General features: G+C 38.5%; 1 protein-coding gene across 1 annotated transcript in view; it reads right to left on the bottom strand.

The window, feature by feature from the left end:
* Positions 1-14998, bottom strand: part of CD28 (CD28 molecule) — a 29118-nt gene extending 14120 nt beyond the window's left edge. Inside the window, exon 1 of the mRNA XM_055345576.1 lies at positions 14882-14998. Coding sequence (XP_055201551.1) covers positions 14882-14936 — 55 coding nt within the window. The 5' untranslated portion in view covers positions 14937-14998. The remainder of the gene's footprint in view (positions 1-14881) is intronic.
* Positions 14999-16425: the final 1427 nt, after the last annotated feature.

Here is a 16425-nt window from a genome sequence, read left to right as displayed (position 1 = left end):
TTGTGTCTTCCATATCAACACATAATTTTAAAGTTAGGTGTTGTGCTTCATGTGGTTTGCCAAATATGTTTTAGGGTGTGGCAATGGTCTTCTAGCTTAGGGTTCAACCCAAGTTAAGGATTGGCTGATAGAACTTCTTGTTTTCAACACTTATATCCTGATAGCCCTTGGTCCCACCTTGGTTCATGTCAATCATTCACGAGAAGCCTAAGTAAGAAACCATCTTATAGGACTTCAAAATCTTCATCTGCTTTGAGAGAGATACTAACTGAAGGAAATTCACTTTTGGTGGTAGAAAAAGATAACCAATTTCTCTAAATAATATTGAATATATCATTATATTCACGATCATTATAACTTACAGTAGATACAATAATTCTTATTTTTTTCTTAAAATGGAGCACTGAAAATGCATACCCTTTACTCAATGGGAGTGGAATATTAACATGGGTAAGTCACAGCTACCAATAATGGAAACATCAAATGATATTTGGCTTTGAAATGTATTTTAGTTTTCTGAGTATCAGGGAATCCATGGGACTTCAAATAATTTATGAATACATTGTAAAATTTAAGAACGTACCCAGACTCAGAAGAAACTAGAGAAATATTTAGCTTCCCCATACTAACTTGTATTTGATTCCTTTTTACTTTTTAGTTCATGTCAAGTGAAAAGCACCCTTCTCAGGTTAATTTGATCTTAGCAGAACTAGCCTTTCCCTGTGGATATTTGTTTTTCCTTCTTGTGAGTAGTTAGGCAAGATCCACCTAGGTCAATTCAACTGCATTAAAAGAGAAACATTCTCAATCCATCAATTATATTTGCTTCTGGTATCAAAAGATTCGCTTGGCTGACATTTCTCTAACTGAATTGACAAGTTGTTTTGATGATGAATTTGGTGCTTTGCTTTCAAAGCCTTTCCTAGCAGCTAAATCAGCTAAAGGTGTGGAGGCAGGAAGCTGTAACCTCAAACCTCTTTCCCTCACAACTCCTCCTTAACAACAGGCAACATGAAGAGTAAGATTAGAGGTGAAAAGGTACTTATCTGCCCCTTATAAGTAAGTCAGTGAGAGCTAAAAGATTTCCCACAGATAATCTTGAATCTTGTGATACAGTTGACTTTTAGAAAATTGGAAGTTACTTGTGCTTCCATGAGAATTGGTTACCAAAAAAAAAAAAAATCTCTTTTTGTCTATTGTAAATGAGTCAATTACTATATTAATAACTGTCAACTCTCTGCACAAGAGAGTGGATAACCATCTCTCAGGCGTGGTTCCAAACACCAGAGAAGGAACTCGGTCCCTTCCTCACAGCAAGGTTGGATTTCAAAAGAAGATGAAGCCTAAAATGCAATGTGGGAAAAACATTGATTTAAATTACTAATTGTGGCCTACATTCATAGGGCTACAAAGTGCTTTTTCCTATTTTATCTCATATGAACTCCGTATTAACCTGTGAAGTAAATAAATAGGATGGTCATCTTTATGCCCATCTCACAGATGGGGAAACTGAGGTTAAAGAGGTCAAACAATGGGCAGCCTGGGTGGCTCAGCAGTTTAGCGCCGCCTTCAGTCCAGGTCGTGATCCTGGAGACCTGGGATCAAGTCCCATGTCAGGCTTCCTGCATGAAGCCTGCTTCTCCCTCTGCCTCTGTCTCTGCCCCTCTCTCTCTGTGTCTCTCATGAATAAATAAATAAAATCTTAAAAAAAAAAAAAAAGAGGTCAAACAAGTTGCCAAAGTTTATAGGACAAGTGACCTTTAGGACTTGGCTCATGCTTCATGATTTCTAATTTATTATTCTTTTCCCTCTCTTCGGTTGCGTCAAAATTTCAGCACAATTTCAGTGATTGATTCTAGATCTTCTCAAAGTTGGATGGATAATTGGATGGTACTAGAAGTGAGTTAGGGAGGAAAATACCATTGAGTAGGGGAATAAATGGAGTGGAATCAGGACAAAACTAAGTTAAACTCCATTTTCTCCACCATTTTGCTGGAGTACCATCCTGGAAAAAGTGCTCAGTTGGAAGGAATGTTGGAGATGATTTAAGTCAAACCTTATAGAAGAGACAACTGAAAACAAAAAAAAGGTAAATGACTTTTTAAACAAGGTCACATCCCTGGGTGGCGCAGCGGTTTAGCGCCTGCCTTTGGCCCAGGGCGCGATCCTGGAGACCCAGGATCGAATCCCACATCGGGCTCCCGGTGCATGGAGCCTGCTTGTCCCTCTGCCTATGTCTCTGCCTCTATCTCTCTCTCTCTCTCTCTCTCTCTCTCTCTCTCTCTCTCTGTGACTATCATAAATAAATAAAAATTAAAGAAAAAATAAACAAGGTCACACAAATAATGGAAGAGCTAAGATTATTTATTTATGTTTCGAAGAATAATGTTTGAAATCATGAATGAATAGGAAACCAACTTTCTGCATTCAGCAGATTCACTTGATATCATGGCCATATTTAGAAAAAGTATGTTTCCAAACTTTGTCTGTAATGCACACGCACAAAACATTTTGCTTATGATTTCAGAGACTTCCTGAAGGTCATAGATGGATCGCAGATAAGGTCTACAGACAATAAATACTGTCACATGAAATATCTCATATATTATTTGAGATCCACAACCAACAATCATGCAACACTCTGAACATGAAATCAGTTAATACATAAAGTCACTTTTCAGTCTAAGCCTCATTGGGCAAATTCTTAAACTCGGGACCTTTGTGAATCACATATATTTATCATGTTTAATTTATAATATACCATCTTTCCTTTTCTCCATCATAGCATCATAGAGAAACAGAATGTCACCTAAAGACTAGTGACCCAGAGAGTGGAGTAGACAGCACTCAAAACTGACATTTGCATTGAGACATAAAGGAAGCAGTAAAAGGAGATATAATAGGTCTTTAGTTAGCAACATGACTTTCTTTCGGAACCTCCTAAGAACTTTATTGGGTTCTATCTCTTGCACATCACAATCAGTTTCTCTTGCAGCTTAAAAATCAGGTTGTAAGATCCTAATCACGTCGTTTCCTTTTTTAAAATCCTGACTGAACAGAATTTAATGTGTCAGGCAGGAACCAAAGAAAATGAAAGCTTTCTATTTTCAACCATCTTGCCCTGTGGTGTTTGTGAATACAATGCGAAGATGACGCTGGTTTCCTTGGCATAGAGTACCTCCCTCCTGACCACAGAGTTGGTGAAGTTACTGTAACTTTCCTCTGAGTGTATTTCCTATTCAGGCCTAGGATACCCTTCAACACGTGGCCATTTGACCACTTGCTCCTTTTTAGGCTCCATAAAGGGTAGGCTTGCTCACAGGCCAACCCAGTGTTTGCTCAGGAACCTGTGAGACCAACTGTGCCTTCTGGGAGGAAAGTGGCTCTTTCCTCTGTCTGTGGCTCTGGTAACTCTAGCTGGTGGCTCAGTCTCCTACAGATGTGAGAAAGAGGAGTACAAAGCATTCATCAGATTTTGCCATCTTCTTTGAGCTACTAGGAAGATAAAAACAAAGCTATGAATGACCTAGTATACCTTAAATGGCTCCAGACTCTCTGAAATTCATGTTAAAATGAAAAAAAAAAGTAACACACATTACATTTTCAAAATAACTTTGCGATCATTCTCTCTGGTTTTCCAGTGGCTGTCATCTTGAAACTCTCCCCATTTTCACAAGGAATAAAGATTTAAGGAAAGCTCCTCCTAAAAAAGGGCTTTGAAAAGGCATGTTGTATATACATATATGTTGTCTCATTCAGGACTCCAGCAGAAAACAGGCAGCACACTCAAAATTGGGTAACAAGAGGAAGATTTGTTTACAAAAGGACTGTTGGCAAAGGTGTGGAACCACAAGGCAAATGCTAAAAACTATAGCTCATGGAAGCAGAGTTATGACCACCCTTAGGTATAAAAGGGCATGACCAGGGTGAGGTTACCAGAACCAGAAGGAAAGAGAATTGTATAGAGAAGGCCACCATGACAGATGCAATGACTTTGTTCAGAGAAGCAGGCCATGGGACCAGCCCTGCCCAAGATTGTGTGTGTACAACTATCAGTTCTGTCAAGCACATTGGTGATTTTTATACAAAATCTAAAGACCTTGGTTAAGCAAATACAAATGTCTACAGATAAGTAGGAATAAAAATAGAAATAGAAACCTAATAAATTTACTCAATAAGCTGCTGTTAACCAGCACCAATCTAAGCTCCAAGTTTCACCCTCATCCATGTTTGTACAGAGGAAGACACTGTAGTGCAGAGGACATTTGTTCTTGTCCTTTTAAATAACTATTGCGCTTCATGCAACTGTCAGAAAGTAACTCAAAGGTCAAATAGTTCAGTAGCAAAAAGTCCCAACTGAGTACTTAGTCATTAATTATGAAGAGAGAAAAATTATCAAAATGGTCAATGAGTACTTTCAGAATAGAAATTTCAATGTGTCAGAAAATTGTTATTTGGTATCCTGACTTCTGCCATGACAAAGTCATGCATTTATTCAGTAAATAAATAATAGAGCCAAATATACTAGGTTTTTGGGAGATGGAAGATATAAAAGATGCACCCTCTTTCTTCTAGGAAAAATCCTAAGGTAAATACACAATTAGCTATACTCCAAAGCCATAGTACGGACAGTCATATAAAAGAGGCCTTGTTTCCAGACAAGATTATTTGGAGGTTTTTATGCAGACAGACTGGTCTTTAGCTGGGCCATAAGTCAGACTAAGATGAAGGAAATAACTTTTAATATAAAGATTTATTGGGGACCAACAGAGCATTCCATTTACACAAAGAGGAAATAGGTGAAGATGCGTGATACCAATAAAAGAGAGCTTTTAATGCCAAGAAAGGCACATGGATTTTACTAGAAAGGCAACAGGAGACTTTAAAGACACCTGAATTGAGAATAGGGTGATAAGTGCCCCTTTGGGAAAGTTAGCACAGTAGCGCAGAGGGCACTAGCTGGAGAGAGGGTAGTATGGAGACTGTGACCAATAGGGAGGCTGTTGCAATAGCTTTGATGTGAGCTCACAGGGCCTGAGGTGCAGAAGGGGCAGCTGGGATGGAAAGAACAGGCAAAGAATGGTGCTTGGTTGTGCTCACTGGAGGCGAACAAGAATAAAAAATAACAGAGTTTGTGGGCTGCATGAGGGTGAAAGTAGAAGCACTGTTGGCAAAATTAGGTTAAGTGAAGAGAGGAAATTTGTTTGGAAAAAAGCTGTTGGGTTCAGTTTTAAATATCCTAGGCTTGAGGGATGAGTAAAGCATCCTGCAGGAAAGCTCCAAGAGTTAGATGTGTTGGACTCGAGCTCAAAAAAGTCAGATATGTGTATCAGGATGTCATCTCTATTAGGATGACAGTTAATATTAAACATGCTGAAAGCCATTTCCTGCATCATCTATCCCTAATGCTCAGAGACACTGCCCAGCAATGCAGGATATAAACGCTCCAGGACTGAAACTTCCTAAACAAAGCAATGTAAATGGATGTGATGTGACCCAGCCTCTACAATTCAAAGGTCTACAGTTGTCCTCTCAGCTCCTGTACTAGAAGAATATTCTAAAAGGCCAACAAAGCAGAGCACCTGAACTCACATGGAAGCTGCCAAACCATTCCCAAATATCCAATTTTATTACCCTAAAAGGGTGCCTGTAGTCCAAATAGTAAGTAACCAGGGCTTTATATTATTCTACATAAACAATATGACAATAATTCAATCTTACATCTCCAAAGAGCCTGCGCGGGGCCACCTTGGCACATACAGAATCTTCTAGCCTAATGTCATGACCTAAAAGTTTGAAAAATAATTACTATGTGGAAGCTTAATATTACATAGGAAGGTGGAGGAGAAAGAGCAAAGGCCAAGTCCTGCCACAATTTCTAAGCATCTTCGTACCTAACATCATGGTTTGCAATCTCTCCGAGCAATTTCAGAGATGGCTGCTTGGCAGTTCTTTGTATTTTCTCTCTCAGATCGTAAGAGCATCCACCAAGGAGTGTAGTGGTTGAGTTGTCATGTTAAAACCGATAAAAGCTAGCATTTTTATTCCACATAAGGAGCATTTTTAAACCAGAAACAGATCTGAGATGTCTTCAAGTCCAATCCCCTCATGTATTAGACAAGGAAATGAAGGCCTAGAAAAGTTTTGTCACAGATCAACAGACTAAAACTCCTAGTCATATCCCCCCAACCTTGAGAAATCAGTGGCTTTAGCTTTTAAGTTTGAAAAAAAGAGGGTAGAATAACAGACATGGCCTCTCTAAAGCCAAGGGCAAGTACTACATTCTTGATCGAAAAAAAACAGGGAGATAATGTTTGCAAATATTTATTACATACTTACCATGTACAAGAAATGGTGAACACTATAGGTGATAGAAGTTCCCAACTGTCTTCATTTTACCTAGCAATTTCCTCTCTTTCTCTATTTTGTTCCCCTCTACTTTTTCTTGACCTTTTGAAGTCTTATCTTCCTTCCCCACCATTCTAAGCTCAAAAGTCCCAACTGGCCTCCTTTTAGTCAAAATCAATAGCCTTCCCAAGCCACTGTTCACTTCTTCCCTTATACAGTTAATACTACTAAGCACTCTCTGTGAAATTCTTTCCTCCTTTGGCTTTAGTGATGTTCTATTGAGTCTCTTTCCTCCTTTTATCTCTCCAAACACATTCTCTGTTTCTTTCACTGGTTCATCACCCTCTTTGGCTGACTCCTAACCAGAGCAGTTTTCCAGATTCAGTTCAGCTCTCTGCTTTTCTACAGTTATACTCTCTCCTTTCCACTAGTCATCCATTCCCATGATACCAGTTTTACTCCAAATATGAGGATTCCTAGATATTTTCTTCTTATCCTGCTCCTATAGTTTCAGGTTGTGCTGGACATCTTTCTGCCATTTCAAGGCTTTACTCAAATTCATTGTACCTAAAAGTAAACACTATTTTACTCCAAAACTCAGTTGTACAACATCTTGATTTCAGGTGGTCATACCACCATTCCTCTATTAAGCCAAAAGCCTTGGCATCACTCTTGATCCCTCCCTCTCTTTCAAAGCCTTGCACAGAGGTGCCTGGGTGGCTCAGTGGTTGAGCATCTGCCTTTGGCTCAGGTCATGATCCTGGAGTCCTGGGATCGAGTCCCACAACAGGCTCCCCACAGGGAGCCCGCTTCTCCCTCAGCCTGTCTCTGCCTTTCTCTGTGTGTCTCTCATGAATAAATAAATAAAATCCTTTAAAAAAAATCCTGGCACAAAATCCTGGAATTTCTACTTTTCAAACTTTCTCCAGAAATGTCACTTCTTTCTCTTCCCACACCTTCTACCCAAATTCTTATCTCCTACCCCTCTTCCTGGCAAAGTGGCAGAGTGTTATAACATGATTTCCTTTGCCACTAGTCTCCACATATTCTAGACCATCCTGCTTCCAGAAACTTCCAGCTGCATCACAATGCTTTGAAAATGAAGTCTGAACTTGTAGTATCAGTATTCAGTCCTTGGTTTGACCTGTTTCTACCCTATCTTTCCACACCTCCACACATTCAGTCCTGGCCAAGAATACAGAACAGTATTCCTGGTGTAATTTCTTTATTTTATTGCTTTTCCCTCCTGAAGTAACAGGGAGTTGGTAAGAATATGAACCCTGGAGCAAGTGTATGGATTTACTCACTTACTAGGTATGTGATCACAGGCAAGTTGCTCTATTTGTTCCACGCTTCAGGTTTCCTCATCTTACAGATAAGCTAATAATAGTAACTGCTTCATAAGATTTCAGGGAAGAATAAATGATTTAATATAGGGAAAGCTAGGTGGAACAGTACCCGGTACGTTATAAGTGCAAAATAAGTATTAGCTAGAAATTATTATTAATAACATCATCTATTCAAATCATACCTAGCTTTAATGTCCAGTTCAATTCCCAACTCTCCATAAATCATTACTATTGTATATTAATCTTAGTAGAATGTTTGTTATGCTTCCCCATTTTAGTACTAACTCATTCATTTCCTTCTTCAACAAACATTTGTTGAACACCTATAATGCTTCCAGCACTGTGCCAAGAAGTTATGATGATTAAGACATGATCCTGCCTACAAGGAGCTCACAGTCTGCGGGGGGCGGTGGGTGGTGAAAAGATGCATCAATGCACAATAAAAATGTTGGGAACCCTGAGAAGGAAAGAAGTCCTTCACTTTGCTATTTAGGGTTTCAGAAAAGGCTTCTTCAAGTGAGAGGTGTAGGGGACATTTCTGATTACAAGAATAATGCATGCAAAGTCATTAAGGCATGAAACAGTAGGAGAAGTAGCCAAGAGTTAGTTATCTGTTTCCAGCTGCTATATCCTGTCATGTATAATCTTCTCAACTGGATCATATAGTCTGTGAAAGCAGAGAGAACTTGGTTAATTATTCAAGCAGTTCTTTTGTGCTAAGTCTTTATACTTCTTTTCCTCTTTTTATGTTCCTTTGGACTCCAATAGAAATTAAAATATAACTGAGGTTTTAATAAATATTTGCTATATTGAATTACACTCCCATTGGAACTCCTTTTGCAAGTCTATAATAAAGGATGAATACCCAGGGAGAACTTCCTCAAAAGAGGTGAATCTTACACTATGGTCATAAAGTGAAAGATGAGTAAAGCTGTAACTTTGGGTTTGAGAATCTTATATTATGATGTAAGAGAAGATTGATTGGCCAAGCAAGAAGGGTACAGCTTTAGATCATCCAAAAAAATGCTGGGAAACATTGCAAAACCTCTTTCTAACAGCATCTTCTAGGAGCCATGAACACAACCTCCATTTCAGTAGCTTGAGAGATATCTGAATTCTTACCCATCTCTAAATGTCTGTGTTCTGTGGATGCTGCTGCTTATAACTGTTTGCCATAAAATAAATTATTATGAACAGAGAATCATCAACAATGATGCTAAATTGAAAGAAAAAAAATTTCTAGAAAGATTTCACAATTCTCATATTTACTTCATTGAAGCTCCAACTGGGTTTTTGTATCATTCATAGAACCTAGACTAGCACCTAGAAGATGTTAATAAACACCTATTGAATGAGCACACGAATGAAGACCTGCCTCGCTAAAGTGTAAGAAGAAAGAGGCACTTTACAGAAGAGGAACCTAGTACTTTAGAGAACAGTTACCTTGTGATCCCCTTTTAGTCTCCCTGGGAGCTTCAGTGAAAGGAAACATTCTCCTCATATGGGCCCATTCTCACCCAGTTTCTAGGGAACAGAGTCTGTGGATCAGAAGTGGAACCCCTTCTGGACCCAATATTCCTAAAGATGGTCTTAAATTATGTAGACTTATTATTAGTAGTGTTCAATATCAAAGAAGGTCATCAGGTTACATGGAAGCTGCAGACACAGCACAGTGATATTGACTCTTCATCATCTGTCAAGTATCCCTAAGCAATGAAAAGTACAACCCTCCACTTCTCAGCAAGTAAAAAAAAAAAAAAAAAAAAAAATGAAAAAAAAAGAAAATCAAACACCCACCTACATTCCTAACAAGGGAATCTATGTTACTTTTACAATGTAAGATATGTCAATAATGCAGATTCTCGTGTGAATGAGTGGGTGATGAACAGGAGTTCCTGCCGTAACCAATGCATTACTTGGTGAATTGTGAGCCACAAAGTTCACCTAGACACTGCAAAAAAGGGCCCCCGATTAGATCAGAGGTCAGAGTGAACTATGAGTGGGTGACATTTATGACACCATCAGGAACCATTAACAGAGTTACCTTGGTAGCCAGAGTCCCACAGATAATGAAGATGATGACAAATGAAAAAGATGACGGTAATGGTGATGCAGAGATAAAGTTGCAGCTCAAAGTTAAATAAGAAATTCTCCACCACAGTGCAGGTTTTCATCCAGCACTGAAAACAGAAACACACGTAACCCGTATGGTGACACATAGATTCAGTCAAGATGCCTATGACCTTAATGTTGAAATACTAAGGCCAAAGTAGTTTCAACTCTCTTTTTCACATCCGCTAACAAGTGACCAAGTAGCCCTTGACCCCATCCAAGGCTCCTCTCTTCTGATGTTCAGAGTCATCAAAATGAGAGTGACAAGCAAAAAGTTAGACACCTACTTTGCGACCACGTCTCCATGGGGCCTGTGTTACCTTCCCCTCAGCTTCAGGGACCCATTCTTATGTAACAACTCTCAGTCTGAAAGCTCTGGGTACCATTTTTTGATGACAAAGCCATGTCAAGGCCAAAAGAGGCAAGGAGTCACTATAAAAGAGACAGATTCCTTAACGCAGTTTCGAAAACCAGAGACCCCTTCAGCAAGTCACAAAACCACCCAGATGTCATTTTTTCCAAAGGTTCAGCTAAACCACCTACTGAGAAGAACAGTACCAGCCTCTGTGAAGTTCCATAAGTAACAATTTCTTGAAGAAAAAGGCAAGCAAAAATTTAACTGAGATGAAAGGGAAAAATGAAAAATTTTATCCTTTTCAGTGACCTGCTGCAAAATAACTGTGCTTTGAAAGATTGCCTGCCCTCTGATTTGTAGACAAGAAAGTTTGCAATCGTGTCTCCTTATTGATGCCTATACTAGTTAATAAAGAGCTATTGTTTGGGAGATGATAAACCACAAACGGAATTTTCTTCTAGGATATCAGTGGCATAAAATTTTTCATTTTGTAAATGTCAGCACACTACATACAGGAAATGCTTGGAGGAAAATATCCACACATGATAAAAGCTGAATGGTACTCATGTGGCATTTGTCCACTCATGAAAATAGAATGAAGACATTAAAAGGGAGGACAGTCTATATCTTAAGAAGAGAGCAAGATCCCCACCCCTCACCCATAAAAAGGTTTCAATGGGAGAGCTTCAGAGTTACAATCATGGATTCATTTCTCTTCCTAGTTTGTGAAAATGACTCATTCTATTTCTTGGTATTGATATATTGATATTGACTTTACAGTCCTTGTTGTAGAAGTCCTTTCTGGACAGTTGCCTTAAAAAATAAAAAGTAATATCCTATCTTAGGCAAAGTCTATACATTTGAAATGCTCATCAGATTTACTTGAGATGACAAAACACCCAGTCAATTTTTTAACAGCCAAAAAACAGGCTACAGTGCAGTGAATGTCATGCAGTTTGGGCAATCTGATGATTATATTGCCTTTTCGATGCTTATGTCTCTCTCTTACTTTTCTATGTCCAGCCTCAGAGCAACACTTCCCTGTAAGAGATCAATTACTTGTCTCTGTGAACAACTACCTCAAAGGGGTCATTTGCTGAACTAAAAATGAAATCTTTACCTTGCTTTGCTGATGATTTTTTCTTAAATACCAACCATCTTCCTGCCTTTCTGCCTTTGCCAGAAAAAGAAGCTCCGAGGGAAATGCAGAAGCATTGGAGAAATCAATCACATTCAAACTGGCCATTCTGACAGTTTATTTGCTGAGGTTTGAGAGAAATGAAACAAAATCCTCTTTTGGAAAAATAAGTGGCATTGTCCTGATTTTTATCTTCATATGGGATGATTAACCTTGCTGAAAAATAACCAATATTGGCTGAAAAATCTAGAAACATTGCCATCTATTATATCCACACTCCTATCATCAATCACAAATTGGTTCCCTTTCAAAGAACTACAGTTCTGAGCTGGACTCATATTTGAAAATCCAACAAAATCCTCTCAATTTGTGGATCTCAATTGCACAATGACCCAAATCTCATAGAAAACATGTAACTTTAGTAAAGGAATTGTCTAAGTTAAGGTTTCCTCGTGCTTCTTAAATTATACTTCTTTATATTAGCCATAAAGATCTTTCTACAGCATCATGAAAATCATAAAATATCAGGTTAGGTTGAACCTCCATAGAATTACCATTTTGAGCCATGCTGTGAGCTAGTGAATTAGAATTTTTAAATTAGTGGGAAAAAGGACTGCTCTTCCTAAACACACACACGCACACACACCCCCCTCAACACAGACATACCAGAAATCTCTCTAATACTCTAATGCTAGGGAAGACAATTACACTATGACCAGAGAATTTCCTTCTCCATAATTTCTTTTTGGAGGTCGAATACAGAGACACAAATAGCATACAGCAGGTTTTGCACCATTGATGAAAACGGATCATGCATTTTTGTATGCTGTAGTCATTTTATCTCATCAGCTTTCTTACGGAGAGAAGTGCCTTCTCTACCCCTTGCCTACTTCATTAGATGGCCACTCAGCATCAAATCTTGAAAATTATTATGGGAATAAGTTGGCATTTGTAATATATATGCACCTCAAAATAGAAAATAAAGGTTCCACGTGTGTGTATGCTTAACAGGGTTTTTAGCTACCCCCCTTTCAATAAATGTTCTAAAGGAAAAATATAAAGCTTTGTGTCTTACAAAAAAATTTTCAAAAGATATTCAATGAGTTGATGGATGACAGATGGATGTCCACAGAACACATCAGGAAAGTATTTTGTGTACAAATACTTAAATGGTTGCTGTGAGAATGAGGCTTCTCTTTCCTTTCTATCTATTCAGTCTATCCTTTACTGTGTAAACAATTAAAAAATTTTAAATATGTTTAAAAATAAGTTTAAAATTAAAACCGCCATAAGATACCTCCTTATACCAGTCAGAATGGCTAAAATTAACAAGATAGGAAACAACAAAGTTGGCGAGGACGTGGAGAAAGGGGAGCCCTATTAAATTGTTGGTGGGAATACAAGCTGGTGCAGCCTATCTGGAAGACAGTATGGAGGTTCCTCAAGAAGTTAAAATAGAGCTACCCTATGACCCAGCAATTACACTACTAAGTATTTACCCCAGAGATACAGATGTAGTGATCCGAAGGGGCACCTGCACCCCAACATTCATAACAGTAACATGCACAACAGAGGAATGGATAAAGAAGATGGTGTACATATATATATGTATGTAATATACATAATATATTTTACATATATATAGTATATATGTAATATTATTCAGCCATCAGAAAGGATGAATACTTACCATTTACATCAACGTGGATGGAACTGGATGGTATTATGCTGAGTGAAACAAGTCAATCAGAGAAAGACAATTATCATATGGTTTCACTCATATGTGGAATATAAGAAACAGCAGAGGATCACGGGGGAAAGGAGGGAAAACTGAATGGGAAGAAATTAGAGAGGGAGAAAAAACATGAGAAACTCTTAACTATAGGAAACAAACTGACAGTTGCTGGAGGCACAGTGGAGGAGAAGGTATGGGGTAATTGGGTGATGGGTATTAAGGAGGATATGTGATGTGATGAGCAATGGGTGTTAATGCAACTGATGAATTCTTGAACACTACATCTGAAACTATGTACTGTATGTTGGCTAATTTAATTTAAATGAAAAAATGTATAAATTGTAAAGATCCCTTAAAAACAGTTTAAAGACTTTCTTAAAATAAATTTTAAAGATTATTTTAAAATATATTTGGTAGCTCTAAATACTTGGCACCAGATACTGGGACATAACCTAACTCATAACCAGTTTATGTCTTTCATTGTATGGGCACATTTTTAAATACACACAGTTTGTAAATGGCTCCCTGGCACAGAAGGCAACAAAATAGATGGGTGCATATGTAACTATTTCACTTGTGCAGGTTGGGAAATTATACCCTTTGGAGCACATGCACATGATGTCAAGAACAGCAAATAATGCAGTCTCCACACCCACCAAAATAAATGAGAAAGAAAATTGAAGATTCTGGCTTTTCAATGTATCTTCAAGAGGAAAATAATTATTCTTATTTATGTCCACATTATTAGGTAATATAATCTTATATGCACACAATCTTATATTATCTTATAATATTATGATATGCTCATTACCCAGTACAAAGCTTGAGCCAAGTGAGACACTTTTCTAACTCTGAGAACAAGTGGAACAAACACCTGTCTCCAGCCCACCAAAGCGACAAGCTCTTTCTGTTTGGAATTGTGATTTTTCCAAAGATTGTTTAACCTTGGATATATCTAGAGCTATAAAATTATAAGCCACATCATGTTAGATAGAAGAGTGTAATGGTCAAGAGCATAGGCTGAAGAGTCAGATTAAGGTGGTTCAGACCCTGACTCCAATAACTAATATCTGTATATCCTTGGACAAATTAACATTCCTATCCCTTGGTCTTTTCATTTGAAATCAAGTTCCATTATAATAGTGTTAGGAGTATCATCCTCCTCATCATCATTGGAAACTTAAGGGATTTTTAATCCAAGATAACAGATTTCAGCCAATTGTGAAAGAAACTAATTTATTGACATTTATATTGTGCAGCCTTCTGTGATGACTCCGAAATTTATTTTGACACATTCAGTTCAATTCGAGTAGATATCATAACTACAACTAACATTCATCTTGCAAGCCAAGCTCTGATTGTGCTAAGCATTTCATGCAGATTATTTCATTTTATCTCCACAATGACCTTGAGATGAGGTTATTATCATCCCCAATTTATAGAAAAGAAAACTGGAACTTAAAAAGTTTACATACTAGTCTAAGCTTAACTAGTAAGAAATGGATCCGTGATATGAATCTTGGCAGTCTAAATCCACAGCTTTCAGAAGCAAGCTGCTTGTAGCAGTTGTTTTAAATTTTTTTAAAAAGTATGATTTTGATATCGTCCTGGGGCAGTGTCAATTAATAGCTAAATAAAACGTATTTAATTCCAAAGACTGTTTGCTAAAATATTATACTGTAGACTGAGACCAGTGAGTTTCTAAATAGCAGGCTGCCATGTTAGAGGAAAACTACATTTCAAATGTCCAAATTTCATAAGTCGTCCGAAATTTAAGATGAGCCAAGCCAACCAAAGACTTTGAAAGAAAAACTTAGAGGAGAAAGGAAATCAAAATTGTTTACCTGTTACTTGAATCGAGGGGAAGAAGTTGAGGGCCAGAAACAGCCTGAGGATCATTGTGCTAACGGTGGTCCAGGGCTCCAGCCCCCTCTTCCCTGAGGAGCCCAAAGTGTGAGGGGAGCTGAGGATGCACCTGCCAAAGCCTAAGTGTCTCCGTCAACCACGGCCACCCCCAACTTATTTCCCTCAGGGCACATGATCAAGGGACTCAAACCACAAGGCATCATGACTGCAACATTTCACACAGGATATTACATTGTTTTGATGACTTTAGACTTTTCCTCTTCTTTTAAAGACAAGCTTTTCTTGTCACTGAAAAAGAATGTCAGTTACTCTATAATGGGCTCATGAGAATTATTCTCCATACACACATAGCAGAGCTATGACAATAAGTGCTTAAAATTCAGCAGGAATTTAAGGGCAGACAAACAAGTATTCTAAAGGAGGAAGAAAGCTAATCACAGAAGAAAGACTTTCAAAGCATGGGGAGAAACTGTGTCAAAAAGACAACAAGAATTACATTGAGGATTTGGGAAACATCCACATCAGTATTGAGAGGAGTTATTAATATTAGGAATTCAACTTTTGTGTTAGACATAGGTATCCCTGTGGAGCATTTAGCACACACTGCTTGGCTTCTACTGAGCCTCCCTCAACTCACTTCCAGGAACTTGGCAAGTGCCAACCCAGTGAGCATCTGGAGAGGGTTCCCTAAGCAAAGGGAGAGTCTAGAAACATCACAAGAAACCATTCAAGGTTAAGTAAGAGGCATGAATGTAGATTCCATAGCAGGCTCCCCAAAGCCAGCAACCACACCTCTGCAACTCTCTTCTGCAGGCCAGGCCTCCTGCACGTAGAGTCATCCCACTGGTGGGGCCAACGGGGCCAAACTTGCTCTCCTCATCCGGCATCTGGGTCAAGATCTTATATTCAACAGCTTTCTCAAAACCTTTCTAGTGGGGATCCCTGGGTGGTGCAGCGGTTTGGCGCCTGCCTTTGGCCCAGGGCACGATCCTGGAGACCCGGGATCGAATCCCACGTCGGGCTCCTGGTGCATGGTGCCTGCTTCTCTCTCTGCCTCTCTCTCTCTCTCTCTCTCTCTCTCTCTCTGTGACTATCATAAAATAAATTAAAAAAATAAAAAAAAACCTTTCTAGTAATTTTTTTTCTACTTTCCTGATAATCTAAGCTTTTATTACTAGCTTAACTTGGGTATTAGGTATGTTTTTAAGATAACTTGCGTGGTTTTTTTTATTCTGTTACAATAAGATGGATTTCACATAGAAAATCTGTTAAAAGATATATTTTACCTTTTTAAATGATAAAAATAATAATTAAAAAAAAAAAAAACTTGGGCAGCCTTTAGCACTGCCTTCAGCCCAGGGCCTGATCCTGGAGACCCGTGATCGAGTCCCACATCAGGCTCCCTGCATGGAGCCTGCTTCTCCTTCTGCCTGTGTCTCTGCCTCTCTCTCTCTCTCTCTCTCTCTCTCTCTCTCTCTCTCTCTCTGTCTCTCATGAATAAACAAATAAAATCTTAAAAAAA

This window comes from Nyctereutes procyonoides, unplaced genomic scaffold (genome assembly GCF_905146905.1).
Source record: "Nyctereutes procyonoides isolate TBG_1078 unplaced genomic scaffold, NYPRO_anot_genome, whole genome shotgun sequence".
Lineage (NCBI taxonomy): Eukaryota > Metazoa > Chordata > Mammalia > Carnivora > Canidae > Nyctereutes > Nyctereutes procyonoides.
Note: the sequence above shows the minus strand (reverse complement) of the source record. Positions and strands in the feature narration are given on the sequence as shown.